Source organism: Strix uralensis, chromosome 3, assembly GCF_047716275.1.
Source record: "Strix uralensis isolate ZFMK-TIS-50842 chromosome 3, bStrUra1, whole genome shotgun sequence".
In the NCBI taxonomy this organism is placed as follows: Eukaryota; Metazoa; Chordata; class Aves; order Strigiformes; family Strigidae; genus Strix; species Strix uralensis.
The window spans coordinates 73,797,441-73,811,183 of NC_133974.1; the positions used below are offsets into that span (position 1 = coordinate 73,797,441).

At 38.2% G+C, this 13,743-nt stretch overlaps 1 protein-coding gene across 1 annotated transcript in view; it reads right to left on the minus strand.

Moving 5' to 3' along the window:
• Window positions 1-13,743, minus strand: part of UST (uronyl 2-sulfotransferase) — a 178,040-nt gene that overhangs the window by 99,836 nt on the left and 64,461 nt on the right. Inside the window, exon 2 of the mRNA XM_074862898.1 lies at window positions 9,717-9,760. Within this exon, the coding sequence (XP_074718999.1) occupies window positions 9,717-9,760 (44 nt within the window). The remainder of the gene's footprint in view (window positions 1-9,716; window positions 9,761-13,743) is intronic.

The following is a 13,743-nucleotide window of genomic DNA, read 5'->3' on the forward strand; positions in this document are numbered from 1 at the left end:
AGATAGTCCTCAAACTTATTAAGACTAAAGAAACACAAAAGCATGGAAGTGCCCACCAAAGCTAATGATTCCTGATGTCTCCCACAAAACAGATCTGTATAGCCAGTATCAAAATTTCCAGTAATTTTTCTGTGAAGAAGTACTGCACCCTTACAAATCTAAAAAGAGCTCAGTCCAAAGCATAGTAAAGTCTCCCCCTTAAGTCTCAGATCAGGTCCTATTACAAGACACTATGGCTAAACATACAGCAAATTGAAACTATGATAATATCAATAGCAACATGGGAAAATTACAATGAAAATGTCAAAGATGAAGTTTTCAAAGTACTGGCTGCATCCTGTCAACACATTTAATTTTGCTCCTTTTATACCTTACACCTGATTTACCTTCCTACAACAACAGCTCGCAGCTAAGGAAAACTTCTGCAGTCTGCTGCACAAGATTCCCCACCAGAGTGCACAACCACGTTAGTTTCAGGTAGATGAAGTTATGGCAATGTCGAAATCCAGCACATGTATACAAAGAGTCAAACAAGTTGGTAAAAAGCAGATACTCTGTTCACTCAGCAGTTTCAGGTGGTCACTGATGTTAGGCAGCCTCTGGAGGTGTGAGCAGGACTCCTGGCTCTCATCACTCACCAACACTCACTGTATACAAGCGATGGCAGCTCTGGTTTCTCTCAGGGATGAAGCAGGTGAGAGGGAATCACCCTACCAAACAGATAATTGCTTGGGGAGAGGGTACAACCAACACCTGCTAGATTAACCAAATCTTTTCCTTTCACCCTTTCTTAACGTAACATGTTTTTCAACCTCCTCTTCATTCTTCTTGCTTTCCTCTGAAGTTTGCAACTTGTTCACCTCTTCTGGGACCAAAATTAGATAGAGTGCTGAATCTTGTCACCCTAGTGCCAAAGAGAACTGAACAGTTATCCATCATATCTTGCTGACATCCCTTTTTAATACATCTCAGGATGGCATTTAGAAGAATCAAAGCATATGGGACTGTCGCTGGTATGGAGGGGTGCAAAACAAAGTCATCGCTCTTTCTTTTTTACCCTGCATGAGCATACGCCAATTACAACAGAAAAAGAATAGGAAAACCCTCATTAGTTTTCTTGTGAAAAGCAGTATTTTCATCTCTTATTTCTGAAGTTCATTGTGTTTTGGAAGTTGTCTTACTGGTATGCACTTATCTCACATACAATAAAGGAGATAAATGATGTAAGGACATGGTTCACTGATGCTGGTACTCGTTGAGGGAACCAGCATGAATTCAGGCAAGTTAAGAATTTTGGTGTCACTTTAGTTCCACTGGGAGGTTTTCCATGCAATATCAAAAAACCCTTAAGCTGCAGAATTTGTGAAGCCAGATTTTAACTCCAGACCAGCTTCACATTATATGTATATGTATTTTGGAACTGTAAAGTTTGAAACTGCTGGTTTTCCTTCTGAGCTCAGGGTTTTGTACACTCTGTGATGTGCTCCGAATACACTGGCACAGTTATTCTCTGTTTTAAGTAGTAAATCCTATCACATCCAACCCACATGTTTATATTGGATACTTACAAAATGAGAGATATTAAGTAGCTAAGCCTGGTTTTAAAACTTTTTATAATACATCACAGCACTGGTGTTCCCTTAAGTAACCTAACTACCTTACAGTAGTGTCTATCCTTCCAATGCAGTATTCACAAATTCACCCCGGGCGCCAATAATACTGGATTTGAATGTGGCGAGTGGTAGGCTAAATAATTTATTCTTCTGTATGCACTTGTCTTTCTTTACATTAAGGTTTAACCCTTTTATACCTATTCTGGTTGACTATCTATTAGGCCGCAGCTAGTGCAACAACTTATGCTTTCACCATTGCCAAGGATCTGTCATACCATGTTTCAGTTTGCCCTCCTGCCCTTTACTTTAGGCTCTTTTCAGTAGTTTAACATTTTATTTTAATGTCTCCAGCATGCTTGTCTTTTCCACTGCACTTTGCGCAGGCACTTTATAAGTCAATTGCAGTATGAAATAAAGGTTGTTTATAGCTTAACTGGACTTTAATTTGTAGAACAGGCCAGTTCTGCTGGACTGTAACCCACACGCTTGTTACTGATGATCTGGCTCTGAGGTGCTCTCACTCCGCATGCTCAGAGGAACTCGGTGGGACTGAATTTCCATCACAGCTTCTGCAGGCAGCAGATTAAATTCTAGATCATGACAATGTGTCACCACCTGGAAGGAGCAACACCAAGAAGCACCTACAGAGGGACAAGGTGCTGCTGGCCAACTCTTCCAGCAGCTCCGGAACACAGCAGAAATCCCAGTGTCATCTAAAATTACTCAAAGGCCCAGAATACCTTCCCTGACTGATCACAGTCCATGTCTGAGTCTCAGCTGGATCCTGTGAAATTGGAGATACCACATGTTGGAGGCAATAATGGACGAGACCCAGCATCAAGTGCTCCCATGTCACCCTCCGCAATTTGAAATTATTTGCTCAGGCAAACCAAACCTCATTCCTGCTGACCAAGGCAGGACCCCTTTCCATTTTGATGGAGGGAGCTTCTTCCCGCCTACTCAAAATCCCCAATGGTGCCAGCAGCAAAGGCCTCCACACTTCCCCAGGATGCTGAGGTGTCATGGGTGCTGTCCTGAGAATTACCTATTCATACCTGTACTGCTCTGTCCTTACACTACTTGCCCACACTCCTCCTTCACCTGAGTTACCATGATAACACCACTCTCATGGCGTCAAGACACCCTATCCTCTCTTTGCCTGATGTTTTCACTCTACTGTTGACCACTCATGGGTGAGTTCACAACCTCATTTTTTTATTAAAGCTCATGGTCCTTATTAGAGTACTTCACCACTATTTACTGTTCCCTAAACTACACTTTATAGTTTTGTAAAGCCTGACTAGAAGACTGCCAGGACATACCAGTTCATCTTCAAAATAATACTAGAATTCTTATTTGGTGTGGTGGTGTTTTTTTTGTTTGGTGGTGTTTTTTTGTTTTTTTTTTTCCACTTTTGCAAGCCTTCACAGCATCCCAAGTTCTAGGTTTTCAAGTTATCTTTCTTCAAACATTCTAGCTAGAAAAAAAACCTTTTTTTTTTTTTTTCCCCCCCAGGTCAACTGAGATTCTTTCAGAACTGTTTAATGGTCATAGTTCAGGATTTAAGAACAGGATCAATTAATATAAGACTCGTGGTAAAATCATGAGTGTTACTCAACTGAGTCACAAGGCTTAGCAACATCAACCAAACCCGTTTGTCAATTTCAAAAGATACCCTGTCATGCTACCCCTCCCTATCCAGAATGGCAGACTTGTTTTTCCACTGAAGGTTTAGGTCATCCAGACTCACCTGTAATTGGACTTCAGTATTATAATCCAGCACTTCCTAATAAACAGATAATGAAGGTGGCCATGATTGAGTGGATATGATTGAGTGCTTATGACCTCCTCCTATGCTATGTTAGTTTATGAATACCTTTCTGTCATGAAAAGAAGGGGAAGACAAGGAGAATGTATTGGACAGCTGGAAATTTAAAACTGTAATCTGTAAAAGATATTCATATGCTGTGAAATCATCTGCATGGATGCTTTGCAGGTGAAAAAAATCAACTCAGAAAAGATTATGGCCTAAATTTCAGTGAAAACACAGAGCTCTACTAGCTTCAGAAGTGAGGACCCTAATGCTTGGGTATTTTTTTTAGCTATATGTGACATAGAACAAAACCTACAGGTTGCAAAATTACTGATATGAGAATTTTTATATTTTATGTAAGAGTGGGCAGGCTGCTGTATTAATGCCAGAAACAAGCAAAATTCACCTTTAACTATGCACACAGCCTGACAATTAAAGTATAAACCAAAAGGTGATTTCCAAGCATTTTTGAAATTAGATGGATGAAAACTACAAAGTACTGTCATTCACAAAACCTGCATCCCTGTTGTCTCTCCAAGTCTTTCAAAATTGAGAGGCTGAAAATGTCAGGCTTAGTAAAAAGACAATTCTCTACTGTTGAAACTTTTGCAGGGTATCAGCATGAACAGTGTCCCTCATGGATTTATTTTCTTGTGACAGGCAATCTGGCTTTAATTTCCCAAGCCTCTCTGTATTCTCCATTTACTATCAGTTAGCCTCCCCATATCAACACCTTTCTGATATACTACAAACAGAAGAAGTATTAAAAAAATCAGTAAGCATCTTCTGTATTCTGGTAAATAACAGAATAAAATAATTTCTTATCCTGAAGATTCTTGATCAATAAATTGATATAAACAAAACAGAATTTGATATTCTAGTACTATTCAAATATTTTTATGACCCAATTCACACTTAATAGTACAGATTCAATTCTAGCTTTTGGCAATATCTCTGTAATACTAGTGTGCTGTATCATTCACCACCTGTAGCTTCAGCAGGATTCCAACCAATTATAAATAACAGACAATGGGGAAATCTGTAAAAATAGTATTTTACTTCCCTTGAGATACTGTCATTTATAAGGATGGAGAACACAATTTAAAAAGAACATAAAATAATTATTCCTGATATTTCTACAATTATTCTACCCCACCTTTAATAAACTGAAGTGGAGAAATATTATGTTTTTTAAAATCACTGTATTTTATTGACTGTACTAGACTCAAAAGGTCAGTTATACAGTAAAACAGTACTTCAAACTATAAAGGGGATCTTTGTGGTTAAGGCACTTACTGAATTCTCTTTAATATTTTATCATCCAGGTATTGAGTCTGGTAAGCACAGAAAGTTATTTTAGCGTTTCTAAATTATAAATCAATCACTTAAGACTGTAGAGCGCTGAAGGGGTAAAACCATGTTCTCAAAAAAGATGGGTAGAATTAAAACACAAGTTCAAATGAAACAGGAAGTATCCACTAAAAAAAAATCAAAACTAAAAGAAAAATGCACAGCTCTTGACTGTTATCTTAGTACTGTTATCAAAAGAATTGGAAAAAATAAAGCTGACACAAACCTGATGAACATAAAAACTCAATGTAATGGGGCAATGCTGACATCAACTTTTAGTACAATTTAAAGTCAAATTAAATAAAAAAAAAAAATCTACTTGACAATGGTGGGTGACAAGGACTGGGTACAGTCCATACATACCAAGGGCCGCTCAAGGATTCTGCTATCTTTTCCCATAGTCTTGATCCATAAGGAAAACATGAACAATTATCACGTAAGTACTATGTAAGAACTGAAGGAATGGTGAAAAGAGTATTTATCCACTTTCCAGCTTCAAACCAATAAAATCAGATCAATCTTACTTTGTGTATGCATTTTATTTCTTTTCATTTTGATCTCATCCTGACCCACATCCATTTTTGTATTCACTTGAGCTTTGAAGCACTGTCACACATGCGCTAAGCATAGGGCTTTGCTGACACCTAAACAGCTGCCAAAAGACATTGGGTCCATGACAGGCATCCCATGGGAAAACTGTCAAGAAGAGAATAGACCACTTGAATGTAATTTATCTGTCACCTACGTGCACAATTCCTTTACACATATATAACAGCTGCATCAAAAGAGGGACATATCCTGATGCTCTTGCCAAGTTCTCAGGGGAAAAGCTTTCAATCCATAATAACAGTAGGTTTGATAAATATCACATCATTTGTCCTCTAGGGTCAGCTTTACCATCTTGGAGGAAGAAAACTCAGGAAGTTCTGCTAGGGAAATAGCCTAAATACTGGAACAAAATTCACCTATTCTATTTGCTGAAATGTTTAGACATAAAATATATGAACTGAACACCATCAGTCACTAATGAACATCAATTTCACAGCTGTTCTTTAAAAACAGGCTAGCGTCATCTATAGGCACCACTGAGACTCCAGTCTACAGAGAAAGGATAAACAAATGAGCACCTTGCAAAAACCTTAAAATTGATATTTTCAGATGTGTATAAAATCATCCAGGAGGTAGTGAGATAGATATCTGAACCAGGAAATTTCAAGTGCTTTAACTTGAAGAATTAATTCTTACTGACAGAGTAGGAGGTTACGTTTGGCCCTTTTTATCTGTCACATACTAATACCAGCAACACTAGAGGTATGCCAGAGTTACTGGAGGTTGCATCTACCTGCAGAGAAGCAACATACAGATCTGTCTTGGATCATGAAAATCTAGGATTAGTCAATCTCTGGTCAAGTCTTTCATGCCTACAGACCAAAGAAGAGTGGCCTATGTCAAACACATTACCTTCATACTGGTGGCATTGTAACCTTCATACCACTGGCAAGGGTAACCACTGCTAATCTTTAACAGTCAAGTAAACCTTTACTGAGGGAAGACTTAAAACTTGGCTCAACTGGCCTTAAAGGGAGAGCCAGAACCACACCAGCCATGTTCACTCACAGGAGCGAGCAGAGCTTTCCTTTACTTGCACTGAGAAAATTGTTGCTGCCACCTTTATTTGAAAAAACAGCCCAGTACTCTGATCTCCTGAAATGTGATGATCCTATTCTTTATTCAGAGAGCAAATGCTATTTTCAGTTCTTCCACTGGGAAAAAAAATCCGTAGTATTTAAAAACCCCAAAGTTTTGGCACCTAGCCACAATGAAAAGCCAAAACTAATATGATTTCCAACAAAACACTGGAATGTACTCTGCAAAACAGCTACAGTCCAGTGCGTATCAACTGTTGGTGGCCTTCCACTACAGCTAACTACATACCGCCAATATTAGCTATCGGTCATTTCAACCCCGGGCAATGGATTTTTGTTAATTGTCTCAATTTCTAGCTGTTAAGCATTTTTAAGCACACACATAAAATTAGAATCCTTTTGACTCTAAAACTTACTTCCTAAACCTACCAAATCCTCCTCTCATGTTTTCATTTCATTCAGGACATGCTGTAATTCCCTCTGATGAACACAGCAGGCATTAGGAAAATGTTGGAGAGCTTCACATAGTAGTGCCATGTAGGACTGACCACAGTTGAATGCAGCAGGGCAAAGGCACACTTCCCAGGGTAAGTGACTGGCAGGATTGAAAAAAACAAATCAAGTGCACATTACACATACCACTAAAGAAAGGTGCATCATGTCATCTGTGCTTTGTGAGGATCACAACTGAAAATACTATTAGTAATGAACTGTTTTAAATGTTGGATTCAGGATTAATTTCTTCTGACACCTTTTCATATGTCAAATTAAACCATTCATTAACCATAACCATCTTGTAGTTTAAATGTAGAGTTACCTACTCACATGAATAGAGGCTACCTGAAAGATGATGACAACTACAGTGAATTTAGTTTCACCAAGGCAGAGTTCACAGCTCATAGCTGAAGCTGTATGAGGTAAATAATTGCACTTAAGCAATAATGCAGTGCGTGAGATTTACAAAGCAAGAGCATCTCCATGCAAAACATGACCCTAAGCAAATACCAGGAATTATCTGCTCTTTTACCAATCCCTGCCCCTGCTGTTTTGATTAGAAGAATGAAAACCAAAACAAATAAACCCACCCAAGAACAAGCAGACTTGCCCATGTTGTCCAAGGGATGATCAAAATGTGTGCACCCATCTTTTATCAATGTTTCTAAACACAGGCAAGTACTTCAAAAAGGAAAATACTTGTAACTTATACAAGGCTATAGTCTGTTATTCCACTGAGCTATTCACCAAGCTTTTGGGAGTGAGGATGATTACAGAGGAAGCCCAAAAACTTTACTGACTGTCAGTAGCTAATCAAAGAGTACCTACACAACCAATTAATTGTGTAGGTACCCAATCAGTTGGCCATTCTCCAGACAGCTGAGCTGTAACTGGATGAAGCTGTGTGAACGCAGTCCAAAATTACACCTTTAGATAGGTAAAAGAAATTTTCAGAATGTAAACATGAAAGTGTCTGGGTTGGATAAATCTGTCCAACTGCTACTCCCATTGGAGAATAGTTTCCATCCATAGCACCATTAATTGGTAATGCAAAATTCCTGAAGTAAAAGGACCAAAACCTGAATAAAGTTTTCAAGGTTAAAAACTCTTATCTAGATTAGAGCCTTTTCTTTACTGGCACAGCCAGGCATTTCTGAATGCTAACGCAAGCATGAAAAATACAGGTCTGGAATAAGCATTGCTTTACTCTTCCAAGCTAAGCGTTGTGCAGACCTGAAATACATAATGCTTCACTCCATGCAAGCTGCTGTACTTCTGGGCAAGAGAAACAGATGATACATAAATAAAAAAAAAAAATCTTTCAATAGCACAGGAGGGTACTAAATAAATTTTAAGTGTGAAACATTTGTTTAGCCTTAGAATCCCCCCCGCCCCCAATCCTATCTCATTTAGTAATGATGAACTTAACAGGTTGATTTTGTCACTTCTGTCTACATCTATTTGGTTTTGTAACTGCGCATGCAGAAAAAGTGAGTTATTTGTGTTGAGTGGAAGAACATCAGATGTACATCATCCCTCCAAGTAAGCTGTCTGAACTTCAAGAGTGTAACAAATTTCCACCTATCAGCTGAAAATTACAGATCTCGTGCATAAAGACTTGGCAGCAAAAATGTGGAGAAACCCAGGTTACTGTAGCTTGCTTTCACTGATAACTAAGCCAAGTCAAATTGCTTTCCACATTACCCTCCTTCCGCTGACCAAAAGCCAACTGTCACCACACAGATACACACATATGGGTGAGCATTTAAACTGAGGGCGTGGTGGTACATGTGATTTCATGGTCAGTTTAAACAGAGATGGGTGAGGATCACCATCAGAGATGGTGGCTAATTATTATTATTATATACATAATCACAGTATCTCCCACCCCCTTTCTGCTTTGGTGTTTTACAAGTAACAGTGAGAATTCTGCATGATTTGGACAGGAAACCTTCAGAAAAGCTGCACCTTCAAGAGTTGCAACTGCACAGCATAAAGACTTCAAATCCCAAATACCTCAGTAAGATACTACACTGTTCCTACAGAAATAAAGTGAGTCTGGAGAAATTAGAACAGAAAACAGTTTCTCTTTTTTTAATAGCTATTATACAGGAAGAGTTATAATAGCCTTCTTGTCTGAAAAGACATACACAAGATAGTACCAAATTGTGTTTTAGAGAATAAACCAACACAGGGTAGAACAAGAGAAAAAAAAAAAAAAAAGAAAGAGGCCCTAAATGCCTGCTTCCACTTTTTCCTCTTAAAGAAACCATCAAATGCTGGTCCTCATCTGAAATGTCAAGAGGTGCTATGATGACGGTGAGGAAAAAGTCAATGCTGCACAGTCATACATGATGGGAACAGTGTACGCTATCCCTATAAAAGGACTCATTACTCACATTCATTAAATATATCCTACTGCTCTGCTTCAAAGCATTGCACCTGCAGCAGAGCCCATGTTCCAGGAACCGCTGCCAGCACAGGCCATCTTTACTTGCCTTATTAGATCCAACTGTGGTGTCTTATTTTTGCATGACTGTGTTGACAGACAAAATGTCACTAAAATCCTACCTCCCCTTGACTCAATGACAAAAATTCCATTAGTTTAATCGCACAGAGATTTAACCCAAGTTACTTACAAATGCCTGAAAATACTAGGGGGGAAAAAGTTGTAAAGGCCAAGTGCTGTTGAAAAAAAAAAACCCAACAGAGTTGCTTTGCACACAAGTAAACATACAATTAGTTAAAAAACAAAAAAGCAAAAAGAAAGCAAAGAAATGCAAAATAACAGCAGCTTACCTTTTGAGGGGGTGGTCCGTGGTCATCCAAGTAAGTGGAATTTCCTACAAGAAGAAGAAGGATGGAGATAAACAAAACAAACTTCAGAACTTTCCAATTCATGGAACCAGTGTATATCTGTCCAACTGGTTCCATGGTGTCAAATAATTCAAGGGAAAAATACCCTCTGCTTTAGTTTTTTATTGACAAGAAGAAAACAAAACTAATTTGTTTGGGCTACATTTGTGATAAAAGATTAGATGTACATTGTCATTTTAGCATAAAACTAAATGGGCCAAGGCAGCTTTAATTAAGTAATCCCAGCACTCAATTATTTGCATGACAAAAACCGTCAGCTGCATCCTTGTACATTTTAAGCAAGTGAGCACAGTTAACCTCAGAAAGATTTCTTAAATAACAAAATATTACAGGACTCCAGATTTTGGTCTGATGGAGTTGACAAGCATTCACTTTTTGTTCCCTAACAGTATGAATTACAACTGCCCTTTCAAGATGCTCTTTTAATTCAGACGAAACGCTTCAGGAAAATAAAGCTTCTACAATTGTTAAGTGCTCCCTTCTTAGTTAGCTACAATACAAAAGGCAACAATGTCAGACTTTTTACCTATTACTTACAAACACACACTGATATATAAAATACACCCTCCTACACGCACCCATAGGCTGTCTTCCCTGCAACTGTTCTTCCTGAACCCTTCTCCTGAAGGATTAATTAGGAGCTTTCCCAACATGTCCCAGCAGAAGATGAAACTTTAGCAAGTCTAAAAGTTCCCATCAGGGCACACATGCCTCTGCTCTCAGTCATCCTCCTACCAAAGACAGCAAAAATACCTCTGCTCTCACCTTACCTCAGTATGTAGTACTGAGTGTCATCTTTACAAATGCCTACTAGATATCCAAATGTCACATGAAGGACGACTCTAAAAAGCATGTCCCACTCATGAGCATCTCTGTTCTTGCGGTGTTGAACAGGCAACAGATACTGCCTCTGAGGCAACACAGGCTAGTGGGAATAAAACAATTTGGCACCAAAGAGCTCTTCTCTTGTTAATGTAGCCAAGAGGACACTGTGTCACATCTTTTTTTCTGGCACTCTGAAAAACAAGATTTCTGGATTCTGTATCCAGGAGCCAGGAATGAGAAGTTTGTGTGATAAGATGGATTTCCATGTACAATAAAAACTGAGTATTACTTCACAGAAGTATTTTCCTTTCTGTTTTTTCTGTGCTTTTCTAGCTTAAGTTATGAAGTTTGAAAACTTGATTCAAAAGGTTTCCAACTTTGTTCCCCGAATTTGTTCTTGTATCTACCTCGATCTTGCAAGAGTTCACACTGCTACAAAAGCCTGAACAGTAACTTCTCTATCATCAACTGAATCATCTTCTGGAGCAAACCAGAAACTTACCTTCCTATACATTTGACACAAACACCCATCCTTTGAATAAACCAATTGGTTATTTCGATGCCATGATTTGTCTGATTCCCTATATTCCGTCTAATTCCTCTGATATGATTCTAATTGCCAGGGAAGTAATTCAGTTCACAGACTGGTAACAGAGCTGTGTATGGCTTTTCAACAAAGTAGCTACGCCATATCCAGTGAGATGGACTTAAAAATAAGCATTTCTGGTAAACCCAATGGTTACCCTGGGGTGGGGAGCAAGAAAAGCTCTATTACTTCCTCTCCTTCCACACTCATTTAGGATTTCACTTTCCTGTAGGAACAGGCTCTTACTACATAGTTCATAGCAACTTTCTCCTCTTTGTAATAAATTAAGCTGAAAGACTACCACTGGTTTTGATTTTAAAAAGCTCTTACAGTTTTCTCGCTGCGTCAGGAAAAATGTTTCATTTTGATCCATGCTAAAACAGGTGATGTTTGCTAAAAAGCATTTTTGTTGTCTAAACAAGTTAATGTATTAGAAATGCCATAAACATTATATGAAAACTACTAATTTGTTCAAAGCAGGAGTAACAAAACTTTGAGTTTTATAGTTAGTATTTAAAAGGATACATTAATAGTCATATATATTTCTCGCCTCCCCAAAACAGTTTATGTTCACCCAAATAAAAAAGCAGTATTAACTACATATATATTAACTATATCTTTAGCAATCACCTACCATGGCCCATTTTGCTGTAGAAAAGTATCTGAATTGCCACCTGCTCTTGAGAAAACAGATTACTGCAGTTGTAGTTTATACAGTATCTTATAGAGCAGCATCAAGATTGTCTGAGCTATATTATGGAAACCTTTCTGAGATATGATTTAAAATCAAGGAGCCAATAACTTAATCAATTTCACCTTCCTGCATTTACCTTCTGAATCTATGTTCTTAGTATGCATACTGCATTTTCCTTCTTTTGTAAATTTTAATGCTTAAAATTACATCAGAATATCCCTGCCTTTGAACATATATCCTGTAGGTTTGATTTATGTTCTCAGAATGTTCTTTTTTTACAGCACAGTCTAGTTACTACTGTAACCGCTTAAAAGACAATAGTACAATTTTGGCCCGTTTTATAAAGGTCTTTTTCATAGCACTAGCTTGCTCAAATCCAGAAGTAACTAACAGTGATAGAAACTAATTGCCAGACAGACGGTGATTTGAAACCTAGCCAGAATAACTTACAAACGAAGAGCAGAGGAAGGAAAGCTGCAGACATTCCCCACTCCCTAACACCGTCCCATATGCCACTTGCTGAGTGAGTTCTCTTCTCCTGCCAGATCTCCTACTTCTGCTCCTTAGGCATACAAACCAGAGCTGATCTCAGCATCCACAGCATGCCACATCAAATCAATAGTCTGAATTCTTTTGGTTCAAGCTTAAAATAAGTATTTGTTATAAAAGCAAAAGAATAAAAGTAATAAAAGCAAAACCTTTTGCTGTATGATTCATACCATACCCTAAGTAAAAACCACTAAAATAACTCAACAAATCCAGCTGTGATGGAGTGGGCTGGCTCTGGGGTACACTGGCCAGTTCCTTAACCCCGCAAAGCCCTGCACGTGCTCTCACTCATCATCATATCATAGAATTGGGCTTGCTTCCATTCTGCTTGCAAACCAGCAGCCACGCTACAGGAGACTTAATGCATGCAGAAATATCCTGAAAAATGTGCACGCAGGTCAGAATATTTCTGCAGAAAAACTGCAGGAAAGATGACTTTCTAACACAAGAAGAGACCATGAAAAGCTTATTAAGCATGACTCCTGAGTTGGGTATTTACAGATTTTGTGAACTTAAAGACAGGATGCTGCTTTCACATGTAGGGCCACTTTTCAGAGAATACATATCAGACTAGGTTAATTTAAAAACAAAAGAAAAATTCAGCATTATAAACATTGCAACAGTGGAGAAATACGAAGGTAAAGTCAATCTATAAACTATTGTCTACTAAGACATGACAAAGTAGTACAAAAAGAAGAGTTGCACAGTAAAAATCAGGGACTTAGGAATGAATACCATAAACACTGAAACCACTGTTCATAAGCTCAAGTGTTTACTATAACTACATCAACATGACAAGCTTGTCTAAGATGGAGAACATTATTATGCAGCTTTTATACGCTCTGGCACAGACAGCATGTGTTTGACATCACTAAGTGCCACAAGAAGAGAAGAGGCTTTCTGTGGTGGAAATGATAAAGTGATAGAAGAGGAGGTCATCCTTCCTCATTAAGAATCTAGTCCACCTCCCTGAAGCAACGTATGCCATTAAATTATTAAGATGACTTTTCCAAAGTCCTTTAATAAAGCTTTACTAAAGACATCATTGGTCTTGTCTGTTGCCTGACGAGACACTTCTAGATTTATTTTTTTTCTTGGAGAAGAGTATTTATTCTTTAAAAACAAAGTTTTCTGCCTTATAATATATTCTGCCTTCCTGCAATAGTGTGAAAGTCTAAGGCATTAGAAACAAGTCAGACAGAATAATCAAGTCTCAAAACAGTGGTATTATGCATTCCACAAACATGCTCAACAGTGCACTTGAGCTAACTGAACAGACTCCTCCAGTGTCTGTC